The sequence below is a fragment of the Corvus hawaiiensis genome, chromosome 1 (genome assembly GCF_020740725.1).
Source record: "Corvus hawaiiensis isolate bCorHaw1 chromosome 1, bCorHaw1.pri.cur, whole genome shotgun sequence".
NCBI classification, from domain to species: domain Eukaryota; kingdom Metazoa; phylum Chordata; class Aves; order Passeriformes; family Corvidae; genus Corvus; species Corvus hawaiiensis.
The window spans coordinates 3167126-3185269 of NC_063213.1; the positions used below are offsets into that span (position 1 = coordinate 3167126).

Below are 18144 nucleotides of genomic sequence, written 5' to 3' on the forward strand. Positions count from 1 at the left end.
TTTGGTGACCCACCTGAGTTCGTGTGGGTGTGTTTATGAGTCGGGAGCGCTTCAGGCAGGGATGTTTTGCTTCCCAGAAGGCGGGGGAAGACAGAAAAACGTCATCCTAAACCGCGTTGAGTGCTGTGTGTTCCGTGTGGAGCCACTGCCACCTCCTGGAGCTGGATGTGTGCAGCCCACAAAGCCAGGCAGGGCTCCCAAACCTCTCCTGGAATTATGAGAGAGTTTTAAACGACTCCCAAAGGGCAGCTGCAGCAGATCTTTAAAGGACATGGCTGCTTTCTCCTCTGATCCCCTCGCGTCTTTTGCAGAGTTTAACTCTCCAAGAATTCTTTTAAAATCCCTTTACAAACTACGTGACACCCTGGCAAGATCAAAACCTACTTTTTCAGCTTTTTTTTTGTGGCGTTGCAGCAAAGACAGGTTGTCAAGGTAACTGAAATTTCTAGAGCAGAGAGTAGATTTCTAACTCCGACAATGTCAGCATGTTTTTTTCAGAAAATTTGATTGATTGGGCTCCAAATTAAAATAAATCTTTCCAGCAGGCAGATTTGCACATTCAAAACTTCCCTGAGGCTGCCTGATTCATCCAGAGCAAGAATTATTTGAGCATCTGAGTAAGATTTGTCCAGTTGCAGAAAATACAACTGAGTTCAAGGTCGTTGTTCCTTGGTGTGTTGACAGACCTATTAATGAGGTTTTCCTCATTTAAATCAGGTGTCTGGGATTTGGAGCAAATGTGCTCTAGTGTGGTATTTTGTCTTTAAAATAGCAGATATTTATGTAGGGATTTTAGAGTGGCTGAAATACTTTTGGAGGTACCTTTTCTTTCTCTGCCTCTTAGCTATAAAAGGAGCCTAAAAAATCACTTAGGCTAGATGCAACCTTAAGAAATTAGGCTTTCTGCAGATTCCCTGTTCTACATTTGCTGATCTCCATGATTAGGGAGACACTGACTGGTGCAGCCATTCTGCACATGGTGGGAAGGGGACATCCTGTGCCCCATCAACCAGCCCTCAAAAAAAAGGGCTGAGGCTGCCTCAGGTCACGTGGAAATCCATGTGAAGGGTATTTATGGTGACTTGAAATGCAGCAAAAAGTGAAAATATATAGATCTGCCCTGTCCCTCCCAATTCCCCATCTGCCCATGGTCCCCCTTGATCCCAGGTGCTGCCTCAGCAATGCTGTGGGACGGGGATGTCCAGCCCCCAGCCCTGCTGCTCCCTGACACATCTCTGACCTCACTTTCACTAAATGTGTGTCCACTTTTCCATCAAACGACAGGGCTCCAAACACCTGAACTTTGGCTTAACAATGAGGGAGGGTAACATTCAAAAGATGCAGCCTGTTTGGAGGATTCATAGATCCACGAGGGACAGGCAAAGACTTATGGCAGCTGAAACAAAGGATAAAGAGGGGGAAAAACATCAGAAATAATTCATCTTCTGTGGAATCCTCTGTTTCAGTAGTGTGAATGTACTCGATACTTTAAGAATTACCCTGATGATAAAACTCTTCAGGTTTGCTTTGACTATGAAAGAAACGAAGCCTTGAAACACATCAGGTGTTACAGAGACCAATCTTTTCCCACCTTTGCCAGCTGGCAACGTCTTTGTTTGAGGACAACAGAGTTTCTTCTACTGTTTATACCCTGCAGCAATAGTATTTAGTCCCCAGAGGACCTGTGGATCAAACCCAGAGCCACAGGGGTTTTTAGAGAGTGTGTTACATTTGATTTGGTGATTTTAGCCCACAGGCCTGTCTGATACTGACGCAGGGACATAAACACTGGTTTTTGGAGAAGGAACACTGTGCATGGCAGAGAGTTCACCCCTGGTTGGTTCAGGACTGACTTTGTCCAGCAGAATCCAGGGTCTCCTTCCCATGAAGAAGCCAGAGAACCCTTTTAGCCCAAAGAAGAATACACTGCCCTGTAAGTTCACAGACAAAAAGTTCTCTTTGGTGCAATTTTATATCAGAACAGACATTTACAAAATGATAATACATTTATTGTGTCATCTACAGCAGTATACATGTTAAAAACAATTTCTCAAAACACAAAAAAGGTTAGAAAGCAGCAGTTGATATTTGTGTTTCCACCTCATAACAAAGCTTAATAACCCCAGATCTTGTTACCAATTAAACCAATTTTGACCAAAAAAGGTCAGTATTAGACCCACCAGGCCAGTAACTTTGTACCTTGACACAGTCAAAAGCCAAAATACAGCTTTCCATCCGATAACTTGGTTCTTCTCAGAGCTACAGCAGGTTGCATTGCCACTAAATTGACAAGTAGAAGGGAAAGAGAATGAACACACCAAATATTTGTATTTTACAGATTATACTGATACACAAAGGCCTCTTGAGACTTCTCTGCAAGCACAAAGTCCATTGGGAAAGGCATATGCAGAAGCCTAAGTAATTTCAGACACTGAAGAGTGTCATATCACACAGTGTCATATCACACAGTAATTCTTCACATGGATGAATTCCCCAAAAGAAAGCCAATGGGAAATTGCAATTTGAATCATAAGAAGGTGAAAGACCATGAGGTTCAAAACATTGTTCAAGCTCTGCTGGTGTGTTTCCATACACAAAGTACAATGTGTATTTAGCTGAACTTAGCTCTTTAGTACAGATATACACGGAGCATCATTAACATCGGAGCATCCTTAGCTGCTACTGCATCCTCCATATCTTCCTAATTTGTTCTTAAATGCAATTCTGAACTGGTTGCATGTGCCTGACTGCTAAAATCAGAGGGTAAAATCCTGGGTTTTTTCTTTTTCTCACTGCATGTGCACTATATACTATGGTTTGCTCCTGGACACAGAAGTGCTGGTTGCGTGGACACAATCTGACAGGGAGAACAAAGCGTCCTGAAAACTCTTCATGAGAGCTCCTAACTCTTTACCAGGCATCCACCTCTCCCAGATCTGCTTGGTAGCACCCAACAGGAGCCAGCCCAAAGCTTTTCAAGACCATCATTTCTCAGCATGCATGAGACAGAGCAATAGTGACTGGGCAAAGTTAACAGGGAAAATTCATTTATATCTAGGCCTCCCCAGGGTCAGCACCTGTCTCCAGTCTGGTCAGGGAGATGTCCTGGTGGAGAGAAACAGCCACTGGCAAAGTGTGAATCATCTGGCCCTGGAGTAGACATCAAAAATATGTGTGATGCTTGTACTCTGAAATTGCTCACTTCTCTCTTGTGACCAAAAAGGCAAAGTGGAGAAAACACATTAAAGGAAGAAATCTTCACTTTTGGTGTCTAAGTGATGTGGGTGTGCTCTGAGCTGTCTCCTCAGGAACACAAGATCTCTTCCAGAGGTTTAATACCTAATGCCAGAAGTGCCAGATGTTCAAAGGGACGCATCTCTAACATAGCCCTTGATATTTAACCCCTAAGGAAGAAAAATAGTTAAAAACAGATATATGGTTGTTTTTTTGCATTATGTACGTTTTTACAGCTGCAGAAACGGGAGCCCAAGGAACACTGCCCTCACTGAGATTATAAAGTCTGAGTTTGGACTGAATCCCACTCCGTGAGTTTATCTGTTTCCTAGATATCCATAGATATGACTAAGGAGACACTAATCCTGCCTGGCAGCTGGATGCCAAGCAGGATCCCATGTGGCATCCATATATCCTGTTCTTACCACAGATCTTGCTTCCCTTTAGACCTTCCACGCTCTGACAGCTCTGCCGAGGTCAGAATCACTGTCCTGCAGTGCCACAGAGCACAGGAGGAGAAGCACAATATTAATAATACAAGCACACCTTGCTCTTGAAGCCTTGCCCACATGAGAGAGATCTCAGAACTAAAGGGTATCATGGATACCCTTTAGGAGTGTGGTATCATGGAATCACATAATCTTACGGGGAAAAATCTTAATTTATTGAACTTTCTCAGTTTTTGATCTGTGGGAGCCTTTGCATAAAATACAAGTAAGACTAAAGCTCTTCAGGAGCCTTAAAGAATCTATTGTTATACAAAGAATGAACTTATTTTCCTTAATAATCTTCCATGGACACTTCAGAAACAATCTCTGGGCTCTGAAGCCTCCACAAGCTACAGGTTGAAAACTTCTGACATGGGCAATTGTTCCTGAAACACTACTGAAACCCAAGTTTAAATGCCAAGGCAAACAAGCCAATTAAATTAATGGGGTTTGCATTGCTTTTGTTGCTACTGTTTGCTAAAGTCACCCTGGACATAGACTTTTTTGCTATAAATCGGAAATTTCTAGTTTCTGTCAGGGCTGGGCTGGAAAAAATAATGTAAAGTTGGATATTTGTATGGTTCACAGGCCAGATTTAGTAGAGATTTAGTAACAGTGTCAGACAAAAGCACTGAAACCTCCCAAACTGACACCATCAGTGTATTTTAACCTATTTGAATGATGATTTCCTGCAGTTTTTTGACTGAGTGTCCCATCCATTTGACAGGAAAAGCTTCCCTTGCAAGATTATAACTGAAAACAGAAAAGCAAAATATTGGATTTCTTTTCCTTTTGCGTTTGGCTGAGTGAAAATTGTTCAACCCCCAAATCTCACTTATGCACTTTCAAGAACTGGAAATCTTTCTCTTAATTTTTATTGTTTCTTTTTTATTTCTTTCCATTTTTTTTTTTTTTTTTTTTTTTCCCCCTCAGGATTCTTGGCTGCTGCTTCCAGGTAATTATCCTGCTGTTCTTAATGGATCCATGCCTGTCTGTATTTGATTCTTTGCGTTGGTTTTGCTGCCCAAATTTGGATTAGAGCTGAAAGAAATGCATCTTAATAACAGGATTATTTTTAGTCTTATCTTTCAGCTGCATGATCAAAGACAAACTGTAGACCTCATCTGAAATAAAGCTGTTTATATCTCAGGAAAAGAGAAGAAAACTGGAGGCAAGATTAATATGACAAGGAATCCAAGTGAGCCAGGAGTTATTTCAACTCCAAGTTCAGATAAAGGTTTCTCACTGCCAGAAAAGTTTTACAATAACTTTCCAGTGGGAAGAGAAGGTGAACAAAAGGTGCTGAATTTTGAAGGGAGAGGTGATCAGTTTAGGAGTGGGAGCAAAATAGTACAAAAATAATGGCAGTTACAGAGTTTCCTTCATATTGAGTGAATATGTTTTGGTCTTGATCCTTGTGGCTTTGCCTGTTTTTAGTTACTGGTTTCTTTTGTCCATGGGACTTTTGAAAAAAAACCTGAATTTCTGAGCTGACCAGAGGTTCCTTCATATCCAAGCACTCGATCTATTCTGCTATTCAGAAGCAGAATTTCATTCACCTTTGATACGAAAATATTATGAAAAGCCACAATTTTACATTACATGGGTGAGGCAAATGATGGCAACTAATCCTTCTATCACTGCTGAGGAGGATCAGAGTTTCATGGTCAGGTTTTCAGCAGGAGTCCAAGAAACTCTATCTTGTGTCCCATTCTGGTCCTCAAAATCCAAGAAAGACGTGGCCAGACTGGAGAGGGTCAAAAGGAGGACCATGAAGATCATTAAAGGGATGGACAATGTGGGCAGAGAAGAAAAACTGAACTAATTTCTGGAGAAAAGAAACCTCAGTGGGGACCTCATCAAACTATTCCGGTACTGAGTGGTGAGAAAGACGATGAAGGTTCTTTTTTCACAAGGATCCACATGGAGAATGCAAGGGTGACAAGCTGCACCAGGAGAAGGATCATCTTGATATAAGAAAGAAATTTTTTTAGAGTGAGAACAGCCATTCCTGGGAACAACCTCCCCAGAGATGTGGCGTGGTCCTTATCAGTGGAAATCTTCAAGATGTGACTGGACAGGATGTTGGATAAACTCATCTGGTCTCCCTTTCTCATGGAAGGTTGGACCAGATGGGCCATTTGAGGTCACCTCCAGCCTTGGCTGTGGATTCTATGAACTGCTCTGCATTCCCTTCTGCAAGGTATCTCACACTTGCTGTGATGATGGAGAGAGTCCAGGGAGAGTCATCTTTGCAAAGGTAATCTCAAATTATCAGTTCATGCCCACTTCTGGCTGTTGTTTAGCTTTGCAGCTGCAGGGCACTGTCTTTAGGCACAATGAGAGACAGATGCTGAGGAGGAGGAGCCAAACACCCAATAAAATGTCTGGATTTAACTTCCAAACTACATTTTCCACTGGACTCACCTACCTTCATCCCATCTACCACCACTCCATTTTAACACCTGGTTTTCAAATGCAAATGCTTAAATGATGCAGAGGAACTTGGGTATTTTTCCTCTAGGATAGAAAGCTTCCCAGAACTAAGCATTGCAGGTTCTTTCCCTGGGCTCTGAGTTCCAGAAATACTAAAAGTGAAGGTAAAAGGAGGTGACATCCCCATGCAGCAACAAAACAGCCTTGTCCTTTCCTATCTAGGTTGTAGTTTTCATTTTTGGGATGTGAATTGTCCTGCAGTAACAGCACTCCACACTGACAAGTCAATAATCAAACAGTGGTTAGATACAGTAAATAGTCACAAAACCTGCAGCACAAAAAATTTTGTACATTTATAAAAGCAAAATAAGAAAATTTAGACAGGAAATACATCATGGACATGGTAGAAAAAATGGCTCAAGGAGCACTGCACACTTGGGTTTTGTTTTAATTGTGTACTGTTTTTAATAACACAGCCTTTCTAGCTCCAAAATATATTTCACAGTGAAAAATCAAACAAAGCACTGGTACACTCAGTTGATATTTACACACACATAGAAGCAAACTGCCTGTTGGATCCTTCCTTCCCGAAACAAATGGGAAAACAGCCACTGTGGGGTGGCCATGCCTGGCCAGAACCTGCAGCTTACATTCAACAGAGAGATTTGTGGAGAGCTCGTTTGTGCGATGGCATCAGAGTCTGGATTCCATAACTGTGAACACCTCGAGTGTGACCTTTCCAGGGACACTGGGAAAGTTCCAGTGACTCAGGAAAAGCCCCATCTGCCAGTGCATCAGCACTTTTCTTCAGAGAAATAATATCATTATAGAAGGGTTGGTTTGGGGTTTTTCTTGTATTATATATTTTATAGTTAATATGTTGAGAGATCCCATTTCTTCTGGTAAATCAGTGAACAGATTCAATTTTTCTACTGAACAAGAAACACAATGTCTGCAACAGCAGAAATTTCCCCTCCACTGCTCTCCAAACTCCTGAGCGTTGGCTCGAGGAAGTAGCAAATTTTCACAACTTTCCATCGTTGGACTCTCTAGCTGGGACCACCAGAAGTTAATGGTAATAGCAATGTGCTGAGGCCAAATCCCAATTCCAGGTGAAGTGGGTTTATTCTAACAACAATAACAGCGGTTTTCTGTACTGGATTTAATTTAGCTGAGGACCTGGTCGCCAGTGTGCAGGGTTGGAGGGTGGTTTTGGTGATGTGGACATTTGCCCACAAGGCACTGGACTGAGATCCACCAACTCAAATTGCAGAGCACTGTAGGATGGCCAGGAAAACAACAGAACCCAGAAGTAGGCTCAGAAGTATTTCAACAACAGCAATAAAAATAAATTAAAAGAAAAGATCCAAACACCTTCTAGTTCTGGACTGAAACAAGAAAAAGGTCCCCAGCTAGAGGCAGTTATTTGATATCTTTTTCTCAACAATTCTATTTTATTGATGATTGAAAACTGGCTAGTAAGCCATTCATGCAAAAAATAGCTTTGGATTTTTTTAAAATAATACATTTACAGTGTTGTCAATATATAATCCTTGTGAAATTCCATCCTACAGAAAATTGTCCAAATATGCATTTACCTGATAAATCTGCCTTTCCTTAACTCCTTCTGGACAGCAAAGTACCTAGTTCCCTGGGAAACTTTCTAAAACAGCTTTTAGAAGCATCTAAAGAGAGAGGAAGGGCTGATCTATCAGTTAAAAACACTTCAGTGACTTTTGCAGAGAGCTGGGAGGAGGGGAATAAAATCTGCTCTCAGAGCAGCAAATCAGTGCTGTAGGCTTGGGAAAAAAAAAGGTGTTTGGATCATAATAATCCCACTTATGAACCTGGAGTAAAATGGAAGTGGTTTCAACTGTTTTGCTGGTCCTCTGTGCCAGGGTAGATTTCACATGACAGGGCTGTCCCCATCTCTTAAGAGCATGATCCTGTACCAATATGACCTCAAACAACATTTCTGTCTGTTTTGAATTAAATTTACATACATTTAGATGGCTCCAGCCAAGATCAGATTATTTCCCATAAAGGACTATACAAGTGTTAAGTATTATTATAATTAATATGTCTTTCACAACTTTCTGAGACCTTATTTTTTCTCCTTTTAAAAATAAGTAAACTAGGATTATCTTTAAAAATCTTTGCTTAAAATGACATTAAAACTCTTTTTTCTCTTTTACTTAAACTAACAAAAACCAGTGAAATTAAAAGCTCACACTCAGCTGACACTAAAATTCCGAGTATTTCACTTCTTTTTTTGTTGTTTTTAGTTTATGATCATGTCAACTAACACCGAAGAACAAGCCTGAATTTTGAATTTCCTGGTTACTATTAGTTTCAGTTCAAAACTTCACATTTAAAATGCCATTTTCATCTTTGTTTGTAATATATGCATACACATACACGCACATATATATATATTTGAGATATATATATATATATTTCTCAGTTCATAAATCCATAAATCCAAGATGAAGGGAGCGCTAGGACGGCCCTCGAAGCCTTTTTTGCGCTGTATAAAGACTCTTAAGAATTGACATCATCGACATCGGGTTGAAGTAGATTTGTAGCAGTCGTGGCTTTAACTACAAGGCAAAGGTTGAAAGAACATTCCAGTTCCTCTCCAAGAAAAGCAGTAAGACCATTGGTGGTGAAACAAACCGAATATCCCGAGAGAGAGAGAACTGCCAGGTGTGAGAAGTCATCCAAAGTCCTTATCCTTTCCTTCTGTGCCATCTTAGTGTTCAGTTTAGTCATTTTTTTCACACCAAATGCAGGTGATTTTTTACCTTCCAGAGTGATCCTGCCAGGTCCTCCTCGTGCCTCTTTGCTCTGGCAGAGAAGAGTCAGCACATGGAAGTCAACCAGATTGCAAAGGCACGGCACTCTGTGACAGCACTGCCCCAAGCCACCAATGCCACTTCTGGCCACTGATGCAGAGGGTTCAAGGTCATCTGGACAGAAAGGCCACCCTGGAACTGACTCTTGCTCTTAAAGTGGGAGGGAAGGGACAATTATTTGTGTTATTCAAAGAGTCCAAATGATCAATCTATCAATTGATGCCAAAAATAGAGCTATATCTCAACTGCACGGCCCTTTTAGAAAATTCACAGCTTAGCTAGGACAGAAAGCATTCCTGGAAGTGTCCCTGGGTACGGAAAAGCACAGCGGATCCCACTGCTCTCGCCTGAAGTTCCTGCACTGATGTGCAGATTCACATTGTCACAGCTGTTCCTTTAAATCCATCGGGAATGTCTGACTAAATCCAGCCATGAACTTAATTTTCTGGAGATCCTCCTGAATCAGCTGGATTGATCAACCCAAGCATGTTAGCTCCATCCTAAGACTCCAAAGAGAAACACTGCAGAAATTCACGTGCCAAAAGACAGGGACAGGCTAAGACATGTTGGACTAGGGGAACAAAAATAGGCAAATCCAACCCAAAATGGAAACCAAGTGGAAAAATGACAACAGTCATGTCCATTCACAGACTAGGATCAGTTTGGCAACCAAGGATCACAACTGCACAGCAATCACTTGTTACTTTGGACGGACAACGGATTACTCGCAGATGCCCTGCAATGGCAATAGTTGAGTGGGTGGGTTTGGCCTCTTGTTTGTCTTTTAAACATTCTCCATTAATGGTCTTGAGTACAGCTGGGTATTTACAGTGGCTGTTAAAAAGAGATATTTACACATTTCCTTTGCTTTTTCAGAGGAGAGGAGAGGAGAGGAGAGGAGAGGAGAGGAGAGGAGAGGAGAGGAGAGGAGAGGAGAGGAGAGGAGAGGAGAGGAGAGGAGAGGAGAGGAGAGGAGAGGAGAGGAGAGGAGAGGAGAGGAGAGGAGAGGAGGAAAAAGGAAAGGAAAAAGGAAAGGGAAGGGAAGGGAAGGGAAGGGAAGGGAAGGGAAGGGAAGGGAAGGGAAGGGAAGGGAAGGGAAGGGAAGGGAAGGGAAGGGAAGGGAAGGGAAGGGAAGGGAAGGGAAGGGAAGGGAAGGGAAGGGAAGGGAAGGGAAGGGAAGGGAAGGGAAGGGAAGGGAAGGGAAGGGAAGGGAAGGGAAGGGAAGGGAAGGGAAGGGAAGGGAAGGGAAGGAAAGGGAAGGAAAGGGAAGGAAAGGGAAGGAAAGGGAAGGGAAGGGAAGGGAAGGAAAGGGAAGGGAAGGAAAGGAAAGGGAAGGAAAGGAAAGGAAAGGGAAGGAAAGGAAAGGGAAGGAAAGGAAAGGGAAGGAAAAAGGGAAGGAGAGACCTGCACCACCACCAAAACTATTATTTCACTTTTTCTTTTTCGAGGGATGGTTTTTGGTTTGCTTGTTGGTTGCTATGTTCTCCTCAGCTGCTCATGTCGCCAGGTTCTCCGCATTTATGCTGGACATCCGAATCTGAGAGCTGCTCTTGCTCAGAATGGAGAGTTGTGTCCCCCCGTTCACTCCGCTGCTCGCTAGAGAAGGATGGCGATGTTTGAAATCCACAGCAAAATACCGGTTGACTTTCCAGCTCCTCCATTTTCTCTTTATTTCTGATTGCACCTTTAGGGAGAAACTTCAAAAGGTCATTTTTTATGTACTTAGCCGCTCGAGGACATGCTGACAAATTATCAAGATTAGAAAAAACCCCACAATTCCACAGAACTATTTTTAAGGTTGTTATTAAACTCCGATTTTCAGCAAAATCTGAAGTTACTTCTCCATGGCTGGAACAGGTCTGGGCATGCAGTGGGAACTACAGCCCAGCCCATGTTCTATGTCTGACTTCAGATAATTTGGGATCAGCCCAGAGGTGCATGGAAGACCTGATCAACACTACCCGGAGGAAAAAATAGCCTGTTTTCATCAAAGGCCACTACCAAAGACATAATAAGGAGCCAAAGAAATGAGCAATCAAAAAGTACTGGAAAATACTGAAACACCCTGTCCACACAGGCAGCTGCTCTCACCTGCCATTAATGGATGGATGTTTACTGAAAACTTTGCCTCCTGCTTTCAGATTCTCTCCAAGCAGACCAGCTCTGGGATTAATGTTCATCTGTGACACCCTTTTTTTCTTGAAAGTTTTTTTTTTTTTCTTAATGGGCACCCCCAGTAAATCACTAAGAGTAAAACAATCCACGCTCAGAAATTCAATTAGACAATAAGTAAATAAGTCCACAGCTTTTCTTCTTTTCACTCATCACCAGTTTCCTGGCAACACTGCTAGGGTGTGCACATATGTATAAATATATAAAATAGCAAAGATTTAATATGAGAAAGATCACAGTAGTTCAGACCAACATTTACTTGGTCTATTACTCATTCCTGTATCATATTTCTGAATGAAATAGAGGACGAACAAGGAACTATGCAGAGATGTTTTCCCAATATATTTTTCCAGTCTCCAGTGAGCTTCTGTGTCAAAGATGTTTTTCTTGTCTGTAACAGTAGTTTCTAGATTTTCCTGGATTAATATTGTCAAAATGGATCAGCGTAAGTTGAAATGCTAAACAAGGGCTTCAACCGTATGGACAAAAACTATAGGGAGGAAAAATCCAACTGGAAAACTTACATTCTCCTTCTAGGACCTCCAAATTCCTATTTTGGTTAAAGTATAGATATTTACAAATTAGATAGAGCATGGAGTTATATTATCTCTGTAAAATGGGAATAGTGCTTGCATCTGGGACAGTGTGATATTCCAAACCCTTTCTTGCTGTAGGAAATTTAGTGGAGGCCCAAGACATTCTTTCATCACCATTCTCTGATCTCTTGAGAGGGAAAATGGCTTTAATTAACCTGGTTTTGTTGGTTTGGCTAGGAACCACCCCCCACTCTCTCCAAGGGCTTTCAGGAGATCTTGACTATGCCCATGAGCAAAGATGACCCGTGAGTTTGTTTGATGAGCTTAGAGATTGCTATGGTTTATCTGAGAAGCAATCACTTGGATTGAGGAGTTTGAGACCTTTTGTACCAGAGATCAGCAATGCCAGGCTATACCTGCACTCAGCCCCCTTGAAAAGAAGAAAAGAAGGTGATTTTAGGAAAAGACTCCAACTGTTAGGGTGCACAAGAGATGTGTAGCAGTGGAGGAGAGAATGGATGAACTCTAGATATTCCTCTTAAGGCACCTTGAGCAGGGAACCCTCTTCCATCAGTTCAGAAAACCATTACCTCAGATATTCAGCCAGATAAACAAAGGCAGGGAAATGCAGATTGACACAAGTGAATCGGAAAAAAAACCCACAAATGTGGGAAACTGATGCCAGCAGCAGCAGCAGTTGCCATGTGTTGAGAGGTGTGAGGCTTGCAAGGCACCCAGGTGGTGTGTGGGGGATGGTTCTGGGTATCTGACATCCTTGGGCTGTTTGTGTGTAGGGATGAAGGTGGCAGGGCTCAGGAGAGAAGCTGGCACCAGTTGGGCGGTGCCAGAAAAAGAGGCCCAGGACCCATGAAAACTTGGAATTCAGTGAAGGGTTTGGCAGTTTCCCCCAGCCCTTCTCCTAGGAAAGCTGGCAAGATAAGGAGTGAGTGGGTGATCTGCATGGTGGGAAAGAGACCACACTGAGAGGGTGGTGAACAATGGTTTTTACTCAGGCTGGCACCTTATCACTAGTCGGGTCCTCCAGGTATTGATATTGGACCCCACACTGTTCTACACAGAGCATAGAATGGTTTGGGTTGGAAGAGACCCTAAAGACCATCCAGTCCCAACCCCCTCCCACAGGGACACCTTCCACTATCCCAGGATCTCCAAGCCCTGTCCAACCTGGCCTTGGGCACTTCCAGGGATCCAGGGGCAGCCACAGCTTCTCTGGGCACCCTGCGCCAGGGCCTCACCATCTTCATCACAATCCCAGTGAAGGGATTGAAAGCACCCTCACCAGTTTGGCTGATGGCACCAAACTGGGTGGTGAAATGGACATGTCAGACCTCTTGGAGAGAGCTGAACTGGCTGGGAGAGTGGGCTGGCAAGAACAGGGCAAAGTTCAACAAAACCACTGCAAAATTCTGCACCTGGGATGACATTTCAAAAGAGACCAGTCCATATCCTACCCCTATTAGGGAGCCTTAATCTGAGCCATCATCTCTGGAAAGGCCAATGTTTTGGTTTAAAAAAGACATTACAAATCCTCTTTTATTTATTTTTTTTTCTGAGAATTGTGAGATTCAGCCTAAGGTATCAGGGATTATGGTAGATGGTGAGTTAGAATGGACAGTTAGAACAGCAGTTACTCCCACAAGAAAATGGGATGTGCATGATAGGTGAGGGACACTAAATATTAAAAGTCTTACCTCCCCATTCAAGAAGCAGTAGAGAACAGCAACAACAAAACCCTAGGGAAATGGGAGAGAAAACAAAAACGTAATTCAAATCCTGAAGGAGTGCCAGAAAATAGCTGGATTTAAAAAAAAGGAAAACAACCAAGCAAACAAATAAAACCAAAATCCTGGTATACAAAACATACACATAAATGAGCAGAGACACACTCTGAGAGCTGTGCATGCAAAGCAGTTATAAAGAATAGAGATTCGGCTCTAAGGAAGGCAGAATTCAGTGCATAATCACCTGGAAGGATCCCAGTCCCAACTCAAACACCAGTCTCTCCCGCTTACTGACATTCTCAGGAGAAAAGGCAAACACCGTGTAGTGAATTCCAAACAAGGGGATCAGCAGCAGGGTGGAGCGAGCCAGTCTCCTGTCACAACAGAGGGAGAGAACTTTAATGCAGCCTTGCAATTAGCAACCTGCGCTTTAATTAAAGAAGAAAACACAGAAAATATTTTGCTGACTGACTTTGGGGAAATACATACACTGCATAATTATACAAACAAATACGCAACATTCCTGTTTGCTCCCAAAGACTGATTGCACACACGCTGCAGTTTGCTCGCCCTTCTTCACACTGCTACAGTAATGGCACATTAATAATGCTTAATGCTCTCTGCTGCTATTTTAATTTGCATTATTATAAGCTGGAATTTCCTCCTACCGTGCCAAAAAATGAGGAGGGGAATCTTGCTAAAGGATTCAGACTGCTACCATGGTACAATTATAAACCTCTCACCCTCTTGCTTAATCCCAGTGGAGCATTTGAAATCACTTGGGTTTTTTGTTGATTTTGTGTGTGTGTGTGAATATGTTTCTGAACAGCAAAAAAATTCCAAAACAACCACACAAATAAAGCTAAAAAAACAACAGCCATACAAATAAAAGCTAACCCCCCCTGCATGTTCTTGTTCTTATACTCACAATTATTCCTGAAGGTTTGATTTTGGTCTCATTTATACTACTGGAAACCTGAGTGCAATTCCACTGTTTAACTACTTTGCAGTTGCTTCAGAATAAAGAGGTTTCAGAGGGAAATCAAGCCCAGCAGATATAAACAAAAGGGCTGGAAATGAATGTGTTACATGTGAGCACTTAACTGGTGACATTCCCCCAAAGCAGGGACCAGCCAAGACTCAGGCCTGTTTTGGTGAGTGTCATTTGCTGACTGAACAGCAAAAGAAAGGGCAAAGAGAAAGCAGATGTTGATCTGAAAATGAGCAAGTGCTTTATTAAAAACAAAGCCACCTAAAGTAACCTCCAGGGCATTTTCAGAGGAGAAGGATATAATTGATTACATTCAGGTAAGGGAAGAAGGCAGATGGAGGACAAAAGAAGGAAAAAAGCCATAAAGATTTTTTGAAGAGCTGCATATTTGTTAAAACTCAAATGTCCCCTCTGCTTTTATCTATTTGGTACCTTGCAGACAGATTTGAATTTGCCAACACATGCTTGATGATAACCCAAAATGATGTGTTTGTTTTAGCAGCATTGAAGATTTAATTAACTCATCTCCAAGAATTCTGAGAGCACAGTTCTCTCCAGTAGTGAACTGGGAATGGGACATCAGTGCAGTGCTGGTGTCTCTCAGTCAGACTTTGGGCCATAATGGGGATAAATTTATCACAACTCTTGCCTGGAGACTGCCCTAAATGTCTGATGGACACCAAACCTCAGGTTTTGGTGAAAGACCCCACAAACCAGAGAACACTGTTCTTGTGGGTTAAAAAATTACACATTGGCCAAAAGCATTTGAAAAGGGAGGAACAACCTTGGAACAGTGTGATGAAGAGCATAAAGAGTGCCCAGCTTTGATGATCTCTAAAAAAAGTAATCTATACAGGAGTGAGCCAGTGTAAAAGAGCTTTTGGAGTCCTTCCTAGTTCTTTTTCTCTATGGACATGCAATCAGGTTAATAAAAAGGAATAGAAACATTGAAGAGATTATAGAGTAATGTTATCTCTGTAAAAAATGTATGTAAAGAATATAAGTGTCTTAAACTAGTCATGGAATTTAAAAAAAAATCAAATTAAAGGTAATAAACTGGACCAAAAAGTATCATCTCTCTGTATCTTCTATCATTTATATTCAGAATTAAGGACAACAACAACAAAAGGATAAATGTTGTTTTGATCTGAAAGTCAGAATAGAATTGTGTATTAATATGTTCTGTCCTACTGCACTCTTGGGAGATTAATTTAGGGAAAGATGCAGAATAAATCTTTTTTTACTTTCAGCTTTGTGACATTATTTATACCTGAGTAATCATGTAATTAGTTTGTAGAAACTTAAAATATAGTGCCATCATCATCAACTTAGTTGAGATGTTGTCTTCAATATGGTCATAAACACGAGGCAGAAAATGCATTAAATAACACATTCTGAAGTTTATAGATTATTAAGATCTATAAAGAGGAAAAGAAGATTTTAATGATAAGAAAAAACTTGAGAGATATTAATGCCTGCATGGATGATGATGAAGAATTGCTTTTTTTCAAGAACACTGGGAAGAGAGAAGACTTAAAGAAGGTTTTGTGAGATGTCTAAGTTTATGTGCAGTGGGGAATGAAAATCTTAAATGACATAATGGAATTCTCAGGACTGTTACAGCCAAAGATATTCCTCCTCTTTTCTTCCCCCACTCTTTCAGACAGACAAGAAACTTGGGGGGTGAAGCTAAAAGTTCTGAGGACAATGATCATTCAAGTGGCTGTTTGAAAGATAATGTTCTCCAAAAGGTCTAGTGAAAGCCTTGTTCAGATTTCCCCACGGAGAGGAAAGTCTTAGGGTTATTTTTAAAAAAAAGCTATTTGAATATCAATTTTTGTTGAGGCTGACATTCTGTTTTCCAGCTCTTATTTTCCTTAAAAACACTTCAAACATAAGACTTTCTCCAGTAGCATGGCTATGAATGTGGATTTTCCATGAAGTGTTAGTACAAACAAACAGATAGCAGAGTCCTCTGTTTTCCCTCAGTCCTCTATTGAAAAATGAAATGAGAACTTTATGGTAAAAGAAACACAAAGTAGGAAGGTTGTCTAATTTGACCAGTATTTGAAGGAATCATGCTTTTATTTTTCCATTGCACACTTATTAAGGAGACTGCTTAAGTCTCAACCGCTCACCCTTGTTGAGATAAAAAAATCAAAAAAGAAGCAGAAGTCTCCAAACCACAGACTTTGAAGTAAGATTATATTGTTGTTTTGCCATTTAGTCCCACGTCTCAAAAATAAGAGAATTGCCCAGTTTAAAAGCTCTCTTAAGTGAAATACTTTGATCAAATATAAACTTCTGCAATGAAGACATCAAGGTCTCTAGTCCTGCAAAGCAACATTCACCTCACCAAGGTTTGGACATACATAGTGTAGATATTGATAATGAAATTATTTTAAAAATGTCTCTAAAGTCCCTGCAGAGAAAATTAGACTTTTAAAACATAATTCTTGTGTGCTACAGATGTCTCTAACAAGAGGTGACTCCTGTTGTAAACCCTGTGGGTACTGAGTACATCTATTAATGTATACTTTGATTAACTTAATGCTTTGACATATCTGCAATGATGGCATCTATTTTTAGTTAAATTAAATCCACACTTACATTCCCTTTATTCTTTATGAAGAGCAAGAAGCACTGACACACAAGGACAAATCCTCTGCCCCTAAAGAAGTTCTTATCACATCCTAAATCTATTAATTGACCTCAAAAGGAACCAGGACTGAGTTTGTCATAGAAATTGCTGCCCTGTTGATTTGTGAAGTTTAGATTAGAGGAACCCAGTTTCTCTGGCCAAAGGTACATATTCATCATCTCCATGATAAATGTGTGCAAAAAATAATCATAACAGGATTTCAAATAGAAGGATAAAGAGCAAACCATGAAGGCACAGGATGTCATTAGAATGAAATGCTCAACACAGCTCATGTTTAATAAACTGAAGAATCTATTTTATCACAAAATGCTCAACATATTAACACAACTTTCAGGAACCTCAGTAATTTCCCTGACAGATCTTTTCCAGTCTTTCCCAAAAATTTAATTAGGCCTGTAGGATCACTTCCAAAAGACCTGAGGAAACACCTGAACACAGTAAGTGATTCCAGGTTTTTAATTTTTCCATCTCCAGAGCAAGGACTTGAAAAAGAGAAAAGCTTACCAAGACTTTCATACTTTAACACACACAAAAAATAGGTTTAAATGCCTCCTGTTGAGGCTGAACTCTTCTTGCCCTTGACTAGGCAGAGGATTTCAGCTTAGAGAGTTATCAGTCTCCCATCTTTCAGAAACGCTGCATTTAATATGAAATTTGGTTCTCTGCAAAGGCCCAACATGACATCTGTGCTGCATCAGGATGTCCACTAAGCAGCAAACTTTATATTTCAAACTATTTCCTCCTAAACCTAACTCCTAGTTTTACCTAACTGTTCTTAGTCTTCAGCTGCTCTCTGTGTAGAATATGGAGCTGCTGTTTTCCTCTCCTCTATTTCTATCTGCTTTTGCAGAGTTCCAGTCTGTTGACTGAATATTTTTCAGCATCTTCATTGGTCTATTTCTTAAATACCTCAAAGAGATATGAAAGCATATAAAAAATTCACTTTAATGTTTTTTCTAACTAAAAAAACCCATAACTATATATGCAGTTAAATTATAAAGTAATATTTTTTTCCTTAATGGTGTCAA

General features: G+C 41.0%; 1 protein-coding gene across 8 annotated transcripts in view; it reads right to left on the reverse strand.

Annotated features, from left to right (window-relative positions):
• Positions 1-10446: 10446 nt before the first annotated feature.
• ADCYAP1R1 (ADCYAP receptor type I) overlaps positions 10447-18144 on the reverse strand; it is a 138026-nt gene continuing 130328 nt past the window's right edge. For 5 of the 8 annotated variants that reach the window (XM_048313894.1, XM_048314340.1, XM_048314154.1 and 2 more), the window contains 3 exons: positions 13708-13837; positions 13434-13475; positions 10447-10710 (listed from right to left, as the gene is read on the reverse strand). In XM_048313894.1, the coding sequence (XP_048169851.1) occupies positions 10501-10710; positions 13434-13475; positions 13708-13837 (382 nt within the window). In that variant the 3' untranslated portion in view covers positions 10447-10500. The remainder of the gene's footprint in view (positions 10711-13433; positions 13476-13707; positions 13838-18144) is intronic. The other 3 variants (XM_048314429.1, XM_048314246.1, XM_048314065.1) reach the window with 1 other exon arrangement.